Source organism: Schistocerca serialis, chromosome 6 (genome assembly GCF_023864345.2).
Source record: "Schistocerca serialis cubense isolate TAMUIC-IGC-003099 chromosome 6, iqSchSeri2.2, whole genome shotgun sequence".
In the NCBI taxonomy this organism is placed as follows: Eukaryota; Metazoa; Arthropoda; class Insecta; order Orthoptera; family Acrididae; genus Schistocerca; species Schistocerca serialis.
In genome coordinates this window covers 285,346,186-285,370,078 of record NC_064643.1, presented here as the reverse complement: position 1 = coordinate 285,370,078, position 23,893 = coordinate 285,346,186, and the positions used below count along the sequence as shown (strand labels likewise).

Sequence of the window (23,893 nt, the reverse complement as noted above, 5' to 3'; positions counted from 1 at the left end):
ACCGTACGACATGTCGTGCCCTGATGTTTCATGAAAATGAATGATGATGACGATAAATCCTACCTGCAAGTAGCCTCGCCGTCCAGGTTGCGTGGGTAGCGGCAGTCGATGATGACGACCTCTGGCGGCGCCGCCTGGAACGACTCGACGCAAGCGTCCCGGCTGCGCACGACGCGACAGTCGTAGCCCAGCCGCTCCGCCGCCGACCGCAACGTGTCGCTCTGCGCGTCATCGCGGCCGATTGCCAGTAGCACCTGCAGCACAATAAAAAAAACCTCTTATTCTGAAAATCTTCTTTGGTAGCGTGTATGTGCGCTATTCCTGCAAAATGAAAAAAATCACTTTAAAACAATTCTTATTTATTTTCAGCCTCAGTTGCACAGTTTTAAATATATGAAACGTTTCGGTCTCTCTGGGTCATTTCAGATCTGTGTACCTGCGTCAGCAACCTGTTGTTTCTGTGTCAGAACAACATATTAAAATACTGATGGTCTGACAGAGACACGACGGACTGCTGGCGCATCTACATAGATCTGAAGATGATCCAGAGAAATCGAAACGTTTCATGTATTTAAAACTGTGCAACTGAGACTGAAGAATAAATGAGAATTGTTTTATAGATCAATAAACGTGCTCTTCTCTTGCTACTATTATGTTGTCCATACTGAAAACAAGAACGCCGGACAAACAATTACTCAATCCGAAGATACGTCACACTAATACCGTGTAACACAGCCTTGATAATGGCCTCGATTCGGCGAGGAAGACAATCCATAAATTTCTTCCATAATGCCACTCACTGAAGACTAGAGCCTGTAGAGACACCAGGTTGTGGGAACGTCTATTGCTACGATTCATCAGATACACACATAACTACAATTAACTTTTTTTGGGATTGAAATCACGTGGTTTAATGGACAACTGAAGTGCGTCAGAGTGTCTGAGTATTTGTCACAGCAGGAACGTAGGTGTGAAGAAATATGAATCAGTGTTCCTAACTCGTAGTAAAAAATAAAAAATAAAATAAAAAAAACAAAAAAAACACCTACCAAACATGACAGAACCACCTCAGGCCTAATCTACGACTGATACACAGTGCGTTAAACGTCTCATTGTCCCGTTCGGGGCAATACCTGGCATTATTTGAAAAGAATAGGTACCCAAATCCAGATGTCCATTAAATACAGTTCCCTCCGCAACTTTCGGTTTGAAGATGGTTGAGGTAAATCTGCGTTCACTGACAGCGCAAACTCGTGTCGGGCTTGCAACCTAATATGATTGACAATGAGTGACACTCATCTCCGTGTACTGTCGTTATGTACTGTTCTTTACAAGCACTTTTCGTAGGCCGTATTTCATGGCTGCACGTGTTGCAGCATTCGATGTATACCTATACAACAATATGCGTTGACACACCGACAAATCAGTCAACAGTTAACAGTGTGGTCATCGTACGTGAAAAACATGAAAACTCCTTTCGCTACTCTGTCACGTCCCAAAGTTGCCCCATTTTACTACGCTGATTCAGCACAACCGACTGGCACATACACACAACTGCGATGTTTCAGGGTTTCCAGATTGAGTTATCGAAATTTCGTCATAACATAAAAAATAAAAATTCCCCGAAATGATACCATTTCGGCACTTTTCCCAAATATCTTAAATCTACCTACTCCTTTAAGACATTATTTTTTATCAGTATGGGCAGCTTGAAGAGCTGGAGTTGTGTGTTCACCTCCGTAAAATTTATAATACGTATCAAAAAATTATAGGACTTAAATTAAAATTTTCAATTTGTAAATAAAAACAACAGCCTGACCACAAAAAGAACAAACATGCTCTAACGGCGCCACATTTCGTTTCTTCATATTTTTATCGTTATTCTACTGATTTACCATTAGCACACAGACCGTATTTCCCTTCGCAACTCGACAGCTCTCTACCCTCTACGCTAATGTGTTTTTTACTTATACCTTGTCAAGGCGCTTAACCGCCGATCTTCCGTTACCTCACATTTAACTGTAGCGAGTCATATCAATACCGACACGTTTTCGGGATGTACCCAGTATTTGAAACAACATAATTATGTTCTTAAGACATACGTTCTAATGTAAAACCCACTAAATACAAGCTTCAAATAAAACGACGAAATTCAATAGGGTGTCTCCTCAGAAGTCGATAGGACCACGCCCAACGGTCGAAACTGGGCATGTACACGTCACAATCATGTCACGGAGAGGTATCACCCTGGCGGGCCTAACGTCTCCTACAAAAGAACAGTTGTCTGGATTGATTTGAGGACAGAGTGACGTCTAATGAATATCTAAAAAGACTAAGTATGTATTGTTCGAACAAAAGTATCCGATGTGAGATTAGTAGTAAGGCTAGACAGCTAAAATACTTCCTAAATTTCCCCGGTACCAAATTTTTTTTTCCCCACAAATTTCACTTCGGACAAGTTCCCTTTAAAAATATTTTTCCCCAAAACTAAAAAAAAATAAATCTGGAATCGTTGCAATGTGACTTACGCTATCTGTGGAGCGTCTTATGACCACCTGGTAGCAACTCTACGCATCTACAGGGCTCCAAATCGACGAGTATGTTCTTTTATGGGGTGACCAGTACGTTGGGCTTACGTGAGGCGATTTGTAAACAGTGACACTCTTTGGTGTTGGGTCTGAGGAGCTCGGAAGATAGCAGAGAATATGGCTGGCAACGGTGTTGCTGCTACTTGATATTTCTATGTTTTAAGGTCAAACTTTGAACCTGCACTGTGGGTAAAACATAGCTTTCAAAACAATCGTATCAGAGATGCAAATTCTATAGGAATTTCCGACATTGGAGAGGTTCGAAGGCGAAACTCTGCTACATTTCCAGTCGGCGTAAGACTCAAAAAGAAAGGAAAGGAATGAATCTTTGACTGTGCAGTGGAATGTACACTGCTATTAAACTTCCTGGGAGATTAAAACTGTGTACTATCTTGCAGTCCCTGAGGTATTCTGAATTACGATGAAGTGTTCCTTTGGATATGCATCGCTGCAGCTGCGAATACATTTAATGTATTTCATAACGGCTGTAGTCGCCGATATGCCTCTTCCTTTGATGTCTGAAGGAACTTTGAATGGTATTTCTGAATAAAACAGGCACTGCAATATCATACTTATCCACCGATACCAAGCAAGCGACTTTGAAGTAAAATGTTTTCCCTGTACGGGTATATACATAATGGATGTGCGAGACAAGGATGCAGACACACGGTTGACGGCATGTGGAAGCTTGGGTCTGGCTTTGAGTCGTGCTTGGATAGTCAAATGTAGTCTGCTTTTGGCAGGGCAACAGAGCGGACACGCCAGGGTTTCTGTGTGTGGAGCGCGAGCTCGCCTTGTTTACATTCTTGCGGCCGTCGTTTACGTGCCGGCTTTACTGTCTACGATACATGGCAAACCGTTACCGTAAAGCTACACTCCGATTTACTTTCTGCAACGATTATGCTCAACCAAGGCACTCGAGGTGAAGTGTTTTCTGCGAGAAGAAGTGCAGATACGGGCGACCGACATTATAAGAATACATTTGTCGGTCGTGAGCAGCACGGTCTATGTTAAAATAGACCAAACAGGAGCTCCGCTTCTGTCATGCTGATGGTAATGTCGGAGCGGTAACCGTAGACCACGTGGGCTTAGATATGCGTACGAATCTCATTTTCGAATTGGCATTCGAATTTCCTGCGCGGGAAGTCGTCGCTGCACTCCGACCATACAGCACAGTCCACGGCCATACTGCGGAGAAGTGGATGCAGTTTCGGATATATCCTGCCGTAAATGGCGTCTGGCAGGTCACCAAGGATCTCCGAGGCCACGTACCGTCTTCCTTGCAGATCAGCGGATTCCGTGCAATAATTACACACGACGGCCAGGCTCTGACCTGTTCGGGGTGCGGCAAAGAAGGCCACCTGAGATACGAATGAGGAAGACATGTAAACATCTGACACCACAAAGATCGACAAATCGATAGTCAAATCGAAACCAGCTGCATTTCGACCGCCATCTTGTCCACTGCACTACAGAGCAGTTTGCGATCGTGTTTCCAAGTTACTGCTATGTTAGTGACAATTTGTGAACAGTGACCAAGACAGCCACGGAAATGGAAATACCCCAGCGCATCACAACGAGACTACCACGCCAGACGAAAAAAGTGAGTAACCGTTACTAAACATTTTCCTGCAAACATCAGTTCAACTTCCAAAGTGACATCGCCTCTTACTAAGTTTTCTCTTCTTCCACAGGATGACCACAGCATTTACGAAAAGGCTATGTAACAAAAGTATGGCCTTATTATAAAGTTGTTTTTGTAATGCCATTTAGCCTGAAGATGAGATATTACCTCGAAACTCGTCGCTAGATAAATAAGTAATACAATAGTTGACAAAGTTTGTGATTGGTAGCGGTAATTAAAAAAAAACTTTTACATAAGTCTGGAGATAGTGTTGGTCATGGAAGTTGCGGCACGTCTTGCACCGCACGTTGAGTTTGACGGGAAGTATGTTGGCAAGCAGTATCCAGTTGGGACAGCACATCACCCTCCCGTTGTGAGAACGCCGGGTCTAACAACATTCTGCAAGTACCGAGTGCTGTTTAGCGTCCACTCCAGGAACACCAAAGGTGAGTGAGAGTTGTAGCTTATCGCACCCCAGACCATAAGGTCTGAGGAGGGGCCACTGTGTGTTGGACGAATGTATTCTACGAGACAGCGCTCATCAAGTCGACGTCATACTCCGAAACTCCCACCACTTGCGTGCAGGCACAATCTGCCCTCGTCGCTAAAGAGCACTGTGAGGCATTCCATCGTCCAGGTGGTCGTTCGACTGCACCAGTTCAGCCGTGCACGTCAAAGCTGTGGCGTGAGTGGAAGACGGGCGAGGGGTGTGCCTGCCTGTAGCGTCCCTACTAATAACCGGTTCGCAACAGTTCGTGTTGACACTTCTGAGCTCACAGGCCCTCTTATCTGTGCTGTGGTAGCTGTAAGATCTGCCACTGCTGCCCTTACAATACGACGTTCCTGGAGGGCGTCTGTGCTGCGTGGACATCCAGAGCCTTGTCTACAGATGTGAGAATGTTCACGTGGCCACCGATACCAGCATCATTGCACAACTGAAGCAGCACGTCTGGCTTCTGCGGCGCTTCTCCGAAAGGATCATCCTGCCACTCGGAAGGCCACAATATGACTCCTTTCAAACGCGCTCAGCTCGCTATAGGAAGCACGAGTGCGTCTCCGCGCCACGGTTGCCTTCTTGCTTCCCACGTTTGCACCAGACTGATCCTTCTGGCTGTGAGCATTCCCTATAAAAGGGTAGACGTAGTTGGCGCTCTGGTAGCTGCGTCACTATTCTACCTGTTGGCAGACGACGTTGAAACCATTATCAGCAGATCAACTATCCCCCAGGTGATACACGACGTCATCGGATCAAAATCGATATCGTCTTTCTAGGTGTACTATTTTTTTCCGGCAGTGTGTACAGGGTATTCCAGAAGGAATGGTAATTACTCATAGATATAACAGGAACGATCATTCGAAGCAAAAAAGTGTAGTGAACATTGCCTCTAAACTGCTGAAATGCATATTTACAGAGCATTTCCCGATGTAAGCGAGAAATCAAGCGAAAATCACCGTAAGTACAAATCAAAACATTCTTAACGCACTGTTTTTCACATGTAAATAACCACCGACCACTGATGATACTTTACCTCAATAAAGAGAAACGCGCCTGGAAAAAAAATCACGTATTTTTTGTAATTGCAAAGATAGAACAAAAATAGACTCAATAATTCTTTATTCTAGATCAATGAGACGTACTTATAGATTTTAACAAATGAGTCTACGAGTATACCGAGTGAGGTGGCGCAGTGGTTAGCACACTGGATTCGCATTCGGAAGGGCGACGATTCAATCCCGCGTCCGGCCGTCCTGGTTTAGATTTTCCGTGATTTCCCTAAATCGCTCCAGGCAAATTCCGGGATGGTTGCTTTGAAAGGGCACGGTCGCCGTCCATCCCTGATCCGACGAGGCCGATGACCTCGCAGTTTGGTCTCTTCCCGCAAACAACCCAACCCAACCCTCTACGAGTATTAAAATATGTGACATAAATGGTCGTATCTTTTGATTGCACTGTCTTGGGGCCATAGGATTTAGTATGTGACATAAATTTCAGTTTGGTACGTCTCCCCTTTCCTGAGCAAAAGTCTTCTTGACAGACGGAAGGACGGAAAGACAGACAACAAAGTGATCCTACAAGAATTCCATTTTTACCGACTGAGGTACGGAACCGTAAAACGAGGTGGTAAATCTGCGATCAGGTCCAGAGGATCGCCGGTTGCAGACCAGGCACCACTTCTGCCACTTGGCGTTATGAGGATGCGGTGTGGAGGGCACGAATCAGCATGCCGCTCTCCCGGCAGTTGTCGACTTTCGAAACCTTGGAGCCGCAATAAAGTAGCACCTCAGTTGGGATGAGGAGGGGCAGAGAACCGCGTCAGAGTCCTCCCAGGAAATAAAAATCTCTGGAAGTACCTGGAACAGAAGTCGGTACCTCCGCATGACAGCTAGCATGGCTGGCCACGAAAAATAGGAATGACTGCGGCTCGAGTAAACTAATCGTTCTAATGTCAGGTATGGATGGCGGTTAGCGCTGAAACAACCGGTTTTCGGTTATATTGGTTTCTTTCCACGCAAGTTTAACGAAAGCGTTAAAATCGATCAAAATAAGCGGTTTCTCAAATAACGATTTTCAGTCTTTTACTCCTATTATTTCCTGTAACTAATGTAGAAATCGAACAAAGACTGAAAAATTTTGACTCTCCCAGTTTCAAGACACACATAATCAAAATATCAAATTAAATAGGCAAACAAAAGTTCCAAGTGGGTGGATACCGCATAAAATCACCAGTATTCTCCTACTGATTCCAATTTTTTGAAACTCTACTCAAAAATCATGTTTTAATCGGAGATCATACCACTATTTTGGCATTACGAATAGTCAGTGTTAAGGAATGAAAACTGAGATATAAGAACTCTGTTTTTCGTAAGAATGTTCGTTTTCAAGGGCTACAAGCAGATAAAAGATACTGTGCATCCAAAGGCAGCAGATGAGCTAATTTCTATTTTTATTGTCTACCGCGAAAGAAATGTTATAGTTTTAATTTATTACTGTTACTATAATTTTGGACCTCTTATTGTTTCATAGAAATGGCAGACAAATCTTTTAAAGCAAATGAAGCGTTGTACTTCATTCTACGACACATATTACAAATATTTCCAGACTACGGTTGCTGCCATTCTGCAATACAAATGGTTGTCTGGCGACAAAGGCGAGAAATTACCGGGAAGCGAGAGCGAGTCCTGCACACTGCAAGACAACACATACACTACTGGCGATTAAAATTGCTACACCATGAAGAAATGCAGATGATAAACTAGCTTTTCGAGTTATCTAGCAGCTGAAAGACACTTAAAACATTGACATATTCGCGACTTTTTACGAGTTAATCCTACTTTCCCAGCGCAATGAGCTCTATTAGCCAGCTGTTACATGTGTGGTGAAGGATGTGACAACAAGTACAAAAATCTACGTGCTTCTAGAGAGTGGGATCTACAAATCGAGAGTGAGGCTATATTTATAACTGGAAGCATCCGAGAGAGTGGATGCATGCATACTAACCTTTGATTACATCTTGTGTCATACTGGACGACATGTCAAATGACGTGTTGAATGACTTGATGGCATGTGTCATGTAACACAACATGACATCCTTTACTTGATATCGACGACTGCTCCGGTATAGGTTTTTTTTTTTTATTTTAGTGTCTTTCCAACCACGTTGCTTATATTGTGGCGAGGGGTAAAGCTTTCACAAAACAACAGGACGACCATTAATTATATGTACTGGTATACCTACTTAGAGAATGTGAAGCAATACGCACAAGTGTAAAACACAAACTGGTGAGCGTAATAAAATTAAAAAAAAAAAACGTGTTTTTGCACGTAACATCTGAATAGTGCTAGATATTTGAAAAGGGTTTTCAGTTTTATCAAATTCAAATTTTATGTGTTTGACTCGCTTTAAACCGTTTCCTTGCGATGAATTCACGTAAGAACAGATTTAACGTGCAACATTTAGCTCGACTTTACATCATCGTATCTCGACAATGGATAAAGATTACTGTATAAAAATAATTATTTTGACTTTATCCATTTATCTATCATCGTGCAGAGTTTGAAGCGGCCCGTCAAGTTTAAAATGTAGAAGTTGCGCGCTTGCAAGACCTCCCAGAAAGACGGGCACGTAAAAACCCAAACGAAGCAAGGTTTTTTCAAACAGTAAAATGTTGTCTTAGACCAATGCCCTATACACCGCTGAACCAAATTTTGAATCGTCAGTCTCGCTCTAGTCCGGAGTTATTTAAGAGTGACTGTTTTTTTTACGTAAAATACGAAAGAGAGTGGCTGTTTTTGCACATAAAATCCGAACGATGCGCATACAAATAGTACGATAAGCCGAGCATTAACTTCAGTCACTTAAAATCTTTTGGAAAAGGAATTAATCGATTCACACAATTGCCTGGGTGCCAGCTCCAATTCGTCGTTCAAATCTTGCTTAATATACTGTAACATAGTCATAGTAAGAGAAATGTAGGAGTGGCTATGCAAGTGGTCCGGGCTAATCTGAAAAATTCTTACCCCGTGTTCCTAACTCAAATAGGAATCGAGCACCAAGACCACGCTCCTCCCCGCCACTCCCCCCCCCCCCCCCCCCCCCCCACACACACACACACAAAAGCACGATTCTGTGCGCGGTCTTTTCAGACATATTTTTTACAGCGCCTCCGCGCTTCTTACCTTCTCAGGGCTCGTTTCCCGCGCTTTGACCCGATTTTGGAAAATTAACCTGTACAGCCAGATAGCAGCGTCTGGATTGTACCAGAAGTGACGCTTGGGCGGAAAGGCCAGTTCCGTATCTCGTTGCATACACCGTCTGTCGCGGAACCTGGCAGTCAGGAGTTTTTACTGCTGATGACGGCGGAGACAAGCTGTCGAAAGGTTGGACATTTTATTCGAATCGACACGGCTCACCCGAGAAGGTTTTATTCAGTCGGTCATTGGCGTTACGGGCACACTCACGACGTGGCTGGCGGCTGATTTACGCACGAGCGCGTGACTCGCGCCGAACCGGGTATTCTGTATTGACTGGCAAGTCGCTAGCGGCAGTCGGGCCTGACGTGCGGGCAGAAGTGGCGCATCGCAGGGCTCTGTGCTGACCGGCAGCCTAATTGCCGCGGCTCCGCGACCCCGGCGCCATTTAGCGGCTAACGAGCGCGCCTCTGCCGGCGCGCCGAGGAGATTGACGGCCCGCGAAGGCCGGTGTCCCGGCGGCGCCTGCTCGTTAGCGCGACGCCGGCCGCCGGCCGCGGGCCGCCACGCCCGCGCATTTCATCAGTCCGGCGTGAGTTATGGCCGCGGCGGGCCGCTGACGGACGGCCATATCAGTAATTGGCCGCCGCACAAGGCGCCGCCTTTTCTTGTGCTGCGCCGCGGCGGCCGCCTTTGAGAGCGGGCGAGTAAGTCATCCCCGTGACGCTTCTTGTTACCGCCGCCCCACCTTCCGTCGCGCTCTCCGTACGCCAGAGCTGCACTCGGCCACCTGGATCGCCGCGGCAACTCACGGAAACTTCAAGTTAACGATAGGAGAAACCGCCCAGCTAAAATCGATATCGGTAGTTTAGTTTCGAGTAACTGGTATTTTTCGGTATTTGTTTGGTCACGGCTATAACAGGTGTTTCTTTTATTTTTTACTAATAACTGAGGGGGAAAAATACGAAACACCAACTAGCCGTATAACAACAGTGCTAAAATTTTTCGTTTTTAAATAAACCATTTTTATGAGAGGATTAATTTTTATTTGTAAAATTTGCATTTGTTTGAAATACTACGTTATTACAGAAAGTGGGAAAAGCGATAAGTGCTATTTTAATAACAGTGACGAAGCGACTATCAAAGATATGGCATAAGAATTGGTAGACCATTTCTGACACAATTACGTCTCTGTTGCCGTGTGTCGTGGCTTAAGGTACACGACTGGCTATTAAAATTGCTACACCACGAAGTTGACTTGCTACAGACGTGAAATTTAACCGACAGGAAGAAGATGCTGTGATATGTAAATGATTAGCTTTTCAGAGCATTCACACAAGATTGGCGCCGGTGGCGACACCTACAACGTGGTGACATGAGGAGCGTTTCCAACCGATTTCTCAAACACAAATAGCAGTTCACCGGCGTTGCCTGGTGAAACATTGTTGTGATGCCTCGTATAAGGAGGAGAAATGCGTACCATCACTTTTCCGACTTTGGTAAAGGTCTGATTGTGGCCTATCGCGATTGCGGTTTATCGTATCGTGACATTGCTGCTGGCGTTGGTAGAGATCCAATGACTGTCAGCAGAATATGGAATAGGTGGGTTCAGGAGGGTAATACGCAACGCCGTGTCGGATCCCAACGGCCTCCTATCACTAGCAGTCGAGATGACAATGAGCTTATCCGTATGGCTGTAACGGATCGTACAGCCACGTCTCGATCCCTCAGTCAACAGACGGGGACGTTTGGAAGACAACAACCATCTGCACGAACAGTTCGACGACGTTTGCAGCAGCATGGACTATCATCTCGGAGACCATGGCTGCGGTTATCCTTGACGCTGCATCACAGACAGGAGCACCTGCGATGGTATACTCAATCTGGGTGCACGAATGGCAAAACATCAGTTTTTTCGGATGAATCCAGGTTCTGTTTACAGCATCATGATGGTCGCATCCGTGTTTGGCGACATCGCAGTGAACGCACATTGGTAGCGTGTATTCGTCATCGCCATACTGGCGTATCACCCGGCGTGATGGTATGGGGTGCCATTGGTTACACGTCTCGGTCACCTCTTGTTTGCATTAACGGCACTTTGAACAGTGGACGTTACATTTCAGATGTGTTACGACCCGTGGCTCTACCCTTCATTCGATCCCTGCGAAACCGGACATTTCAACAGCATAATGCACGACCGCATGTTGCATGTCCTGTACGGGCCTTTCTGGATACAGGAAATGTTCGACTGCTGCCCTGGGCAGCACCTTCTCCAGATCTCTCACCGATTGAAAACGTCTGGTCAATGGTGGCCGAGCAACTGGTTCGTCGCAATAAGCCAGTCACTACTCTTGATGAACTATGGTATTGTGTTGAAGCTGCATGGGCAGCTGTACCTGTACACACCATCCAAGCTCAGTTTGACTCAATGCCCAGGCGTTTCAAAGCCGTTATTACGGCCAGAGGTGGTTGTTCTGGGTACTGATTTCTCAGGATCTATGCACTCAAACTGCGTGAAAATGTAATCACATGTCAGTTCTAGTATAATATATTACATTAATATTTCCCATTTTTAGCGACCATCATGTAGTAGCCTCAGTACTTTTCGTACCACCAATACCATTTCTTTAAGCAGGAGCGGCATGGTTATCCGCAGGAAGTGTAAATATACCCCCTCTGTGAGGCATTGTGGAAGGATGCCTGGTCTCATTAGGCGATAGGCAGATCGTCAAACACACATCGAGGCTGAACGGGTGCTGATGATTCGCTGTCACGAAACCATGCGGATTCTTCACCCACAGGTGGGTGCTGTGAAGGCTGACGATACCGGCCCTTGTAAAGGTAGCTTCACCTGTGAATAGTTTGGTTGACAGAAATCCCAATCCGTGGTGTCATATGAGACGAAGCAACGACAAAACCGTCACAGCGGACGAAAGTTCGTAGGTAATGAGGCCTGCACACATTAGGAGTAATGCAGATAATTGCAGCTGTCACGGAGAATGCTCCAGACGGGTGACCGGCTTACATCACCTTGGTGATGTAAGCCGCTGCTTGTACCGGGGTCACTCCATCTCCAAGTGCGTGTACCTCCATTGGAATACATTTCCGACCATGCGTGCATATGTCCACTTTCGGTCCTTGTCCTCACAGGGATCGTTTCCTGCAGCTTTCCTCATGTAGCAATATCAGCCTTTATTAGAGGAACACTGTGATAGCCCTTGCAGACCGTGATTTTTACTCCTGATGAAGGTGGCGGAGACATCTGTCGAAAACTCGAGTGTTTTATTCGAACCGATGCTACTTGAAAACCGCGAAGATTTCGTTGAGGTTTACTGTCATGAAAGACTCCGAGGACACAACGATAAATTGACTGTGTCGAGTGTGAAGTTCTGAAATCTTGAATACAGCCAGATTGGACATGTGCAGAAACGATTTTGTAGCATCGCCTGCTAACATCGTGAGCTAACCTACTCTGACCGAGCACACCCTAGCACCGTAATGGATTCTCTGGTTTTTTGTCTTCTAAACCTTTATTTTGGAGGAGGGCCTGGTAGTTTTCAAGCAAGTGTTCCTCCACAAAAGAGACGAAATTTCGGCAGCAAAAACGTCTTTACTGCTTACAATACCTGGATGAAGAAAAAGCCTACGCTATGGGGAAATAAGAACGTAAACAGTCAAACGTGGCAGGCCGCTGGCACAAGTTTTTGTATGTCTTGTCTTTACTGCTTACAATACCTGGATGAAGAAAAAGCCTACGCTATGGGGAAATAAGAACGTAAACAGTCAAACGTGGCAGGCCGCTGGCACAAGTTTTTGTATGTCTTGCTTGTTTTTCATAGAATGTTGGCACCTGAGTTTCCAACATCGTGGTAGCATGTTATAAACAGCTTTAATATCTTAACGGTTTTATTGTCCATTACTATGACCGACTTTGAACATTTATGAAACTGAGACGACATCGGTGACTCTTTTTGTGTATCTTTTGGCGCTGTAGTGCTCTGTAATGAAATGACGTTAAGATACATTAACCAGAGAAGAGCCGTAGACGACAGTTAACTCGTTCATCTGTCGTGTAACATGGTGTCTAGCAGTAGATGAAATCGCTTTCAGGAGTGTGGTTCAGACCAAACACCTAGATTTCCGACTCCAGCTCATAAATGCGTAGATTTTATTGGTGGACAAGACAGTGCGCAGCAGTTGCCACCGAATAACACGTGACACATACACTGTCCGTTGACATTAATATGCCCCCTTGCCAAAAGCCAGAGTAACCATTTTTTTCAGCGCGGAACGCGGCTAAACGTGCAGGAAGAGAGTCAACGAGGTTCTGGAAGGTATCGGCAGGGATATGGAGTCATACCGACTACAGAGCCGTGGCCAACTCGCTTGAGGATCCATGGCGCGACATCCCGATTGAGGTGGGCCGACAGATTCTCGATTGTATTTAAAGCCAGGGAGTTTGGTCACCAGGGCAGTATGATAAACTCATCCAGGTGCTCTTTGAAACACATACGTACACTATGAGCTGTGTGACATGTTGCATTGTCTAGCTGACAGGTGCCATTGTGCCAAAGAAACACAAACTGCATTTAGGGATCTTCATTGACCCCAACGATATATGTGTACGTGTTTTGACGCACTGTGCCCTCCAGAATGATGAGATCACTAAGGGAATGCCATGAAAATATTCCCCAGACAATAACGCTCCTTTCTGTTTTCATGGTGTTTGCTTTCAAATGTTTCACGCCGTTCACTCCAATGGCCGTCTGTCCGACCGCGCATAAAACATGATTTATCTGGAAAGGCCACTATGCTATGGCGTGCAAATTCCAGCCTTCATGGCCGTTGAACAGCAGTCAGCACGGGTGGAAGCATTAGACACATGTTGCGGAGAGGCAGACGCAGCAACGTTCGCTCAACGGTCGTTAAGGACACGCTGTTGGTAGCCCCTTGATTAATCTGGACAGGCAGTTGTTCAACAGTTGCACCTTTATTCGGCCGTACACATCTCCGCATGCGTCGTTCAGCTCTTTCATCTCTGGCCCGTGATGAGCAATAGGAGCCTCGGCGCCGCTTTTCGTTAGCTCCATTTTGCCCTGCACCGAATATTTTAACCACGGTGGCACGTGAACAACTTTCAAACCCAGTCGTCTTGGAAATGCTTCCAATCTTGGCCCGAAAGCGCGACTGCGCTGTTTTTCGCGTCCCCCTGACCCTCCAGTGCTAGTACTGCCGTCTGTCGTCTGTGAGTGGTTATTGTACATAGACGTTGAACATAGGCGGTGGACGCATTAATATGACTGGGATCGCGTATAAACGAATCCAAGCTCCGTGGAACGGCCTGGTCGTGTGATTAGCACAAAACGTGATGCGGAAAGGTTTCCACTCAAGTCTGTGACCGTAAGCCGCGTTCGTGCACATCATGCAGGTAGACATTGTGATCCAGCTATGATTGTCCTCTTGTCTGTGCAAACTGTCTTTAAACAGCAGCTGTCTATGAAGTTAGTTGTTGTGGCCATCGTGGATGGACGCTCGGTGAAATTTTCTGCGTAGCGCCTGAATCTTCGTGTTGTATGAACGTCGCGTCTCCTCGCAAAAGAAGAGGGAAGTCGCTCTAAATTGGTCGCTGAGACGTGGGACCTCAGTCATTTCTTCCCGCTGAGCTGCCGGAAAACTCCTTGGTAGGTACAGAGCTAGTCAGTCGTAGTGAGCGGTTCTGTACTCTCTATAGCGTCGATATGTGAACTTCGACGGACTGATTACGGATGAAAACTGCGAATGTCAGTACGAAGCGGAGAAGAGCCCTTTACGACATGATACTCGTGTATGAAATCGGATCCAGGCGCAGTTTGCACCTTCACAAAAATGGGCCAATTTGCGCCCAGTTATACTGGAAACTAACTTCTCACTAAGTTACAGCCTACCGGCATGCCGGAAGTCCCCGTCCACCAGAAATGTTCCCTATGCCCGCAATGAGGTGGTGTGTCCCCTGTCCGATCTGCGCCGACACCGCTATGTAAGTGTCCAGCAATGTAAACATCCTGTTGTCGGAAGCAGAGCGCCACCAGTGGTCGACGTAACGTTCTATAGCATGCCCTCTTACTTACGGACAGTGCAGTGGTTCTAGTTGCTTATCATTTAAATCCTTTTTTTCCTTCTTTTAAGATTCATACTCTGCCTTAATAGCCTGTGAAAAAGCGTTACGCATTGTCACCTCAAAATTTTGTTTGTTTGTTATTATTTTATCAACATCTACATCATACTATGCAGGTTACCTGACGGGACGGCCGCTGTGGTCGAGCGGTTCTAGGCGCTTCGGTCCGGAACCGCGCGACCGCTACGGTCGCAGGTTCGAATCCTGCCTCGGGCAGTGGATGTGCGTGATGTCCTTAGGTTAGTTAGGTTTAAGTAGTTCTATGTTTTAGGGGACTGATGACATCAGATGTTAAGTCCCATAGTGCTCAGAGCCATTTGAACTACTCAATACAGGAAAGTGGCACAAGTTGCCCACTTCAGATATCTGGGACAGATAATCCAACCATCAGGACTGAACTCAATAGCCAATAAAGATAGGATCTCCAGATTACAAAAAAAAAAAAAAAAAAAAATCTAAGCCCACTTGGACTCACTATAATAAGAAATCTATTTCTGTCAATGCGAAGCTAAGGCGATACAACACAGTAGTCCTACCAGAAGCACTTTATGCTGCAGAAACTACAGTGATTCATGGTCATACGAAGATTAGAGAGAATGAGAAGCAGGAAAGAAAAATTGTGAGGAAAATATATGGACCAGAGTTTCGGGAAGGAATTTGGATGAAGAGGCCAATTAGAGAGATTTCCAAAGACATAGAATCAATAACAGACACCATTAGAAAGAGAAGGATGAAACTTTATGAACATATCAGCAGGATGAATAAAATCAGGCTCACAAGACAAATATTTGAGATAGTAAACAAGAGAAAAAACAAGACTAAGTGGATCACTGAAGCTGAAGAAGGCATTAAAGAACTGGGACCACACAAGACAACATAAACAACAGAGAACATCGTAAAGACATCGTAAAGAAACACACACTTAAACACGAACATACGGAGAACAGAACAGGAAAAAGATGGTCGGAAGAACGCGAGAACGTATGAAGAGAATTTGGGAAGAACGAAGACAGAAGAAGAAATCATGACTACTCAAGTTCAATCGCTCTCTCAAAAGGGAATAATCGAAAATAATGATAATAATAATAATAATAATAATTTCAGTCCAGTGAGCATCTATGCTTAGGACAGCTGGTTACAGATACAATCCATGCTGAACGAGAAATTTAATAACAATGAAAATAAAACAATTCCATTCCAGCTCCAAGCTTGATTGTGCCTCCTTGCATGGAGAAACGAGGAAGCACAGGCAGAGAAAGGACACCCTGGAGAGCTTAATAAATCCAAAACATTATAAAACAACAAAATTATATAAATGGTGGATTTACACATAAAAAGGACTAGGAGTGGGAGGCTGGTTGACTGATTAGACGAAGAGTAGAGGCTGTTTCACATCCTACATCGTCGAAATACACGATATCATGGGTAAGAAAATTGGGATTTTTTAAGACGTTTTTGTCAGGTCGCTTTCTGGTGTGTTTGTTCGGTACAAACTGTGTAACTGATTTCAAACTAACTTCCCTTTGTGCTATAGACTTTAAACCCCCAAGATAGCTCAGACCTGGATGACAATGCCATGTTAACTGCCGGCCGAAGTGGCCGAGCGGTTAAAGGCGCTACAGTCTGGAACCGCACGACCGCTACGGTCGCAGGTTCGAATCCTGCCTCGGGCATGGATGGGTGTGATGTCCTTAGGTTAGTTAGGTTTAAGTAGTTCTAAGTTCTAGGGGACTTATGACCACAGCAGTTGAGTCCCATAGTGCTCAGAGCCATTTGAACCATGTTAACTCGCTTCTTTTGTCTTATATGCTGTGCAGGGTACTTCGTGTACCAGTGCTGTTTCCTCCTTTTTCTGTTCCAACCGCGAATGGTTCAAAATGGTTCAAATGGCTCTGAGCACTATGGGACTCAACTTCTGAGGTCATTAGTCTCCTAGAACTTAGAACTAGTTAAACCTAACTAACCTAAGGACATCACACACACCCATGCCCGAGGCAGGATTCGAACCTGCGACCGTAGCGGTCTCGCAGTTCCACAACCGCGAATGTTTCGCGGTAAGAACGACTGCTGGTAAGCCTCGGTGGGAGCTCAATTCTATCCAGTTTTTACCTTCATGGTCTTTTCGTGAGATATATGTCGGAGTAAGCAATATATTGGTTGACGCAGGCGAAGATAAACAAATAAACCGGAAATTTACCACGTGTTTCTGTTGTGAAACTTCATTCAAAAACGTCATTATAAACGATTTTCTTTGCATAAATGTGCATTGTCAAAGTAAAACTTCAATTTTTTGTGTCTGTTGACAAATAAATGACATTCTCTTGGTTCAAATGGCTCTGAGCACCATGGGACTTAACATCTATGGTCATCAGTCCCCTAGAACTTAGAACTACTTAAACCTAACTAACCTAAGGGCATCACACAACACCCAGTCAGATATTCTCTTGATAAGAAAAATTTTTCAGTGTTTTTGTGTGACTGTGTTATGCGATTACACATTTACAGAAATATGTGACAAGAAATAACGTTTCCTTGTGTAAACACGTTGGCTTCCTCAGTTATATCCTTTCTAGGAACGGTTCACTCGCATTTTTTTCTGGTGATATGGATAATTAGAAACCAAAGTGTAAATTACACTCTTATTGATAAAATTTTTTCTTTCCGAAACAAAGCGGTAGTTAGCTCTAAAGGGAGAAATGTTTGAGCATTGATTCCTTATGTTTCTTTACGGCCTGATCAGCTTTCTGTCTTGTAGGGTGTTTTGAGGTGATTCTGCATTACACTGCCTATAACTGAAACACGAACACGTTCATTATATATCCCCTAGTTTTAAAGATAAAATAGTCACATAATGACAACTGATCACATTCACTACAATGTGTTACTCTACCATCGGTTTCAGATGACAATGTACGATTGTTTTCCATATACTTAATTTTCACAGTGTGCATTCAGCAGAATGGAACAGTGTGCATTCTTGAGAAAGCTAGCCTGTGAGGGGATGCTATACCGTTTACTTTGTCTCATTAAAATATTTGAAATCGATTTAAAAATTTCACAAGCGTAACAGAAAAAAGCAGAAAATAATTATTCAAATAAAAATCTTTCTAACAAAACGCGTTTTTAAAACTGAATAAAAATATAAAATAATTTCTCTTAGCCCATACAGATTCCTAATACAAAGCAGACAGTTTTGAAAATGTGTGGTTGTGAATTTTAATATCTATGACAACAAATGTAAAATTTAAAACTTAAAACTTGGGGCGCATGCAACAGATAACACTGAGGAGTGCAGATAATAGCTGTCGTTAAGAAAAATGACACAACAGTTCATATCATTTGCAGCGCAATAAAATTGTTAATGACTTAGATGAACTATTTGTGCATCAGTTCAAAAATGGCTCTGAGCACTATGGGACTCAACTTCTGAGGCCATTAGTCCCCTAGAACTTAGAACTAGTTAAACCTAACTAACCTAAGGACATCACACACATCCATGCCCGAGGCAGGATTCGAACCTGCGACCGTAGCGGTCTCGCGGTTCCAGACCGCAGCGCCTAGGACAGCACGTCCACTTCGGCAGGCTGTGCATCAGTTATCTATCGTATGAGCTCATGTTTTTCGTTTTAAATTTTAGATATATTGTCATAGGAATTAAGAATTTACAAGAAAAGTTTTCAGGAGGACTGTATGTGGTGAGGAATCTGTATGAGCGGTAGGATAAATTATTTTATACTTTTTAGTCCGTTTGAAAAACCTTTTATATTAAAAACTTTTGCATTTAAATAATTATTTAAAATAAACCTTGACAATACATGCCGTCAGTTTCGAAAATTTTCCAACTATGTTTTGGAAGTGGTATGGAGGTGAACAATTTTTTAGTGAGCAATGGACTTAGTGGCATGGAGGTAGCCAACAACGGTGCTAGATTGTAAAGATCGTGGATCGATATGACATACGATAAATAAAGGAAGTGATTGCGTAGAGAAATAATGTAGCTTCAATTTTATAAGTCACATGTTGTTTGATGGTACAAACATATTTGTTGTGTTCTTGAACTGCAGTGAAAATAACTTTGTGACTGACGTTTCAGTGCGTCATGTTATAAGAACCAGCCAATGGTAGTTCGTCCTCGAGAGTCATTTGGTCGCTGCATTGCATGTTTTGTAGGCAGAAGAAGAGCCTTGTCAAGCATGGATGGCTTCACGCTAGGAACTGGTCGCTCACTACTGCAATGTCTTATCTCTCAGTTATTTTGTTCGAGCCAGACGGTTAATATTTCTTGTATTACCCTTGTAATTGAGCTGCTACATTAAATAATTGTAAAATAATTTCCTTAACAATATAAATGCAGCAAAGCACTGTACTTTCACTTATAATCTGAACGACGGCAGCAGGATGAGAGGTCCCGCCTGAGGAGAGAGTATATTCCATAGGGTTGAGGGGTGTGGATAAAAAGATACGGATCTGTCAGATAGGAAGACGATGGAGATGAGAAGCAGGACCTGAGCTGGATAATAGGAAATACAGTCGGTGGGAAAGACAGAGGGTGAGAAGTAGTGTGGCGTGTTGGTACGGCAGTGTTGCAAGAGGAAAAGGATGGGATGGATGGAGAGAGAAAGGAGAGAGGAGAGAGGACCCTGGCTTGGAGTGGGAGAGGTGGAGAAGAGTTAATGTTGGTAGGGGGGGATAAATATCGGGGCGGATGTTAGTCTGGAAGAAGTTGCGTTGGGATAGCATATTGAGTGTCTGGAGGTATAGAAACGGAGGACTATGTTTGTGAAGGCGCAGCAGATTACCAGGGTTGATGATGAGAGGGGAGACGATGGGGTAATTGGGATCTAGTCTGTGGATAGTACAGGAGATTCGGAGGTGTTCGATGTGGGTGAGAAGGGTTAGGAATTTGATGAGTTGGTAGAGGAACCATGTGGGGAAGATAAACGGTTGCGGAAAGCGAGATGGAGTGCATCGAGTTCGCGGATTTGGAGGGATTTATATATCTCTGGTGGGGCGGAGATTCAGACAACATTTGCGTAACAAAGTATGAGTCGGTTCAGGGTTTTATGGGTGTAATCCACAAGTTTGGCCTGTAAATAGTTTTAGTAGTTTTAGTCTTTGAGGCTATTCTGTTGGGATGGTTGGTAGGTGACGGTTAGCGCTAGAAGTTAACATAACAATTTTTATGGATAGAATTAGCCCTATGAGTCTTCGAGTGGAATCTTTGTACATCGACCTAAGTAGAAGTTATCAGCATTCAGCTTGTTCACACCGAAACTAAAACTGAAGCTCTGTTCCTCGACTACTGATGTTGTCTTTTCGAAGCGAGCAGGCACTTATGATAATAAACATGTTTCAGCGTGTTTTCTTTGTCAGACAAGGTGCACAGCTTCGGTGCGGCGGGTTGCAGAAGTAGAAGGCGACGCAGCTGCTCATGCGCGTATCACACTGCCGAACGTTCTTGAGCAATATTTTATAAACGCTAGGACCACGGTCTAATTTTTATAAAGGATGTGTCAAAAGTATCCCAGTACACCGTCAAAGTTTTTATAATACTTTTTTATCAAAATATTTGACAAAGATAATGCGGGCGTTACCAACAAGAAAAGTACTCCACTTCGAACGATAAAACAGAATAAAAATAATTTTAGCAACAAGGAGATGTGTCTGTTGAACCAAGCATCAAGGTGGTATACTGAGACACTGTAATGACTGTCATCAGTTCTTGTCATTACATGACTATTTCGTAATTAAAACTGAGGATAATTTCTGAACGTGTTCATGTATCAACTGTAACCACTATAATGCAGAGTCCCCTCAGAACACTCGACAAGACAGAAAAATGATCAGGCCTTAAAGAAGACTAAGTAATTAATGTTCAAACGTTTCTCCCTTTAGAGCTAACTAGGGCTTTTCCGGAAAGAGAATGGTTATCAATAAAAGTATAATTTACACTTTTATTTCTAATTATCAGTTCCACCGGAAAATATGTGAATGAACTGTATCTGCAAAGCTGTAATTGAAGTAGTCAACGAGTTTACGCCACGAAACGTTATTTCTTGCAACGACTGTAAATGTACAGTCGCATAACACAGTGACGCAGAAATACTGAAAACATTTTTCGTATCAAGAGAATATTATTCACTTTACAATAGAAACAAAAAGTCCAATTTGAATAGCATTTTCACTTGGACAGTGCACATTTATGCAAACAAAATCGTTTATAATGACGTTTACAAATGAATAACGAGCAGTGTGGTATGCAGCGCAGAACGCGTTCGTAGTCATAAAAGCAAAGTATGTGGCAAAAAATTTCAACCGCAGCGCCCGTTCCTGCAAGTACGATAATGAAATAAGTTAGCACATTTCCATAACAACCGCGATACACATAGGTCTTTTAGGTATAACTCAGTGCATTTACAGCAACGAGCAAACTTTTACTCGTAGTTTTCTCGTCAGCCAGAAGAATGACAGCACGTTATTCAATGGGAATAATGAATAGGCCTACAGACGTAACATTATAAAAAGTGTAGTTCGTTAACTTTCAAATAGCTGCTTCAAAGATGACTTTAGTCAATAGCATTCTACTAGTACGGTTTTGAGTACCACACCAGTTAAAAAATTAATTCAGGAAGCAAAACAATTTACATAAAATTAAATACCTACTTTCAAATCCTACATTCGTATAAATAATTGTGCACCCAAAAATATTTGTATTCTAGTATCTTAAATATTACCTTTCTTGTGGCTATGGTTCGATACATAAGAGAAACTTCGAATACACGTTGACTGACGTGTTGCTCGTCTCATTTATATACTTGTAAACAATCTCCATAAAGCAAACTGTTATACTAGTAATTTTTGAGAACACCGTGGAGAAATGTTATATGTAAGGCTTACATATGTTTCGTGTATTCCTGTTAGAACATAAGTGGCATCAATCGCTTCCTCTCTTTCTCCAGTGATTGTGCTGTTTGTATTCAGAAACTGGTAGAATACTTTCAACGTCCGTATAACGCGGGAGTACAGAATGATCGTAAAATGTGAATACAAAATTCTATAAATCTGCGAAATTATTCCTTTGAAATCCTTGTTACTTCAAGCGTACGCTTTACAAAACAGTTTAGACTGCAGTGTAAAGGTTAACCACTACTATAATTTTCATAATTCTCTAATAGTGTGGATTATCTTTCATGAAGAAAGTTTCTCTCTTTCATAACTTCAGTGAGAAAAGTGCTGCCTGAAGTGCTACAACATGTAGTTCATCCGTTCCAAACATTTTTAATGGGTTAGTACCTAAATGACGTCCAACCCCTCTACTACCTCAGAGGGTTTTGGGTAAAAAACACTCGAATTGGTAACTGGTGGCAGTTGCGAATAATTAGCGATGAATTAACCGTCAGTAGTTGATTGTATCTACGTTTTTGAACGTTCCATGTTTGGATAAGTTTGGGACATGTTTAAGAATATTGCAGTTCCTTAACATTAAACCACAACAACAGCAATGTGTATTCACTACTAGCTGCGATTTTTTATGGTGTACATGTAGGTACACAAGTAACCATATCTTATAGATCAAAACAACTGTGAGTACCTCTCCATGTTCGAAACAAATGTTAATGCACCGCCACATTCAATTTGCGAAACCAGTGAAGTGCGGGGAGGGGATATTCGTAGTTTGAAGTTATACACGTAATCGTGTTTTAGCTGATGGTCATTCGTGTAACATCATTTGCACATTTAGTGTTCCCACCAGCGGTCATCGCGATGGAAGTAGATGAGCTAACGTGGTTATCGCTGCGGAATATTGCTGACAACTGCCATTGGGGACCCACGACACACGTGGTATGAACTAGAGGTCTGCATCTGACGTTTATGCTGTCTCGATTTGCTCAGAGCACGTAGTTCCTTGCAAGTCCGGCAGATGTCAATACACCAGCTTTGGCCGCGAGGAGCAACTGCACTCGACTTACTTAATGCTCGTTCAAACATTTCACGCTCGAATGACGTGACTGACCGTTAAGGTTACCCGAGTGCCACTTAAGTCGTCCGCTGCTCAAAATGGCTCTGAGCACTATGCGATTTAGCTTCTGAGGTCATCAGTCGCCTAGAACTTAGAACTAATTAAACCTAACTAACCTAAGGACATCACACACACCCATGCCCGAGGCAGGATTCGAACCTGCGACCGTAGCGGTCGCTCGGTTCCGGACTGTAGCGCCTACAACCGCACGGCCACTCCGACCGGCCGTCCGCTGTACTAGCATGACACGTGAACGTGATATGATGGAGAGTACGAAAGCGAAACTTGTTTCGAAAGAATATATCCTGAGCGTGAAAGGCAGTGGTCGTAAAAATGTTCAGGAGGGATTTTCATTAGTGACTAATAAGGCTGCCGGCTACATGTCCTATGTCAAGTGCTCTGGTCTCCTGTCTTACAGATCCGCCAGTACACATGCAGGCATGTCCGAAGGAAAATTGCATCGTACTTCTAAACAACAGGCACTGCAATATCGTATTTACCCACCGACAGTGGGCAAGCGACTTCCAATTAAAATGTTCTCCACTATTTGGGGATATACATAATGGATAAACAAGTGCAGGTTGTAGACACATGGTTAACGAGTTATGGAAGTTTGGGTCTGGCCGTGAGTCGTGCTCGGATATCCAAATGGTAAGGCGGCAGATCGCGATAAGTGGGAAATCCCGGTTCTAGTTCCCTTCCGGCACAAGTTTTCAGTTTCGTTATTCCAGTATACAGCTGATGGTTGTCCATATTCGCAACTGCGTATGTATTTCATATACATAAAAGAATAAATTCTCTCTTTTTGGAGTGATAT

At 43.7% G+C, this 23,893-nt stretch overlaps 1 protein-coding gene across 2 annotated transcripts in view; it reads right to left on the bottom strand.

Annotated features, from left to right (window-relative positions):
• Window positions 1-23,893, bottom strand: part of LOC126483878 (high affinity cAMP-specific and IBMX-insensitive 3',5'-cyclic phosphodiesterase 8A) — a 1,729,999-nt gene that overhangs the window by 452,780 nt on the left and 1,253,326 nt on the right. For both annotated transcript variants that reach the window (XM_050107127.1, XM_050107128.1), the window contains exon 6: window positions 64-254. In XM_050107127.1, coding sequence (XP_049963084.1) covers window positions 64-254 — 191 coding nt within the window. The remainder of the gene's footprint in view (window positions 1-63; window positions 255-23,893) is intronic.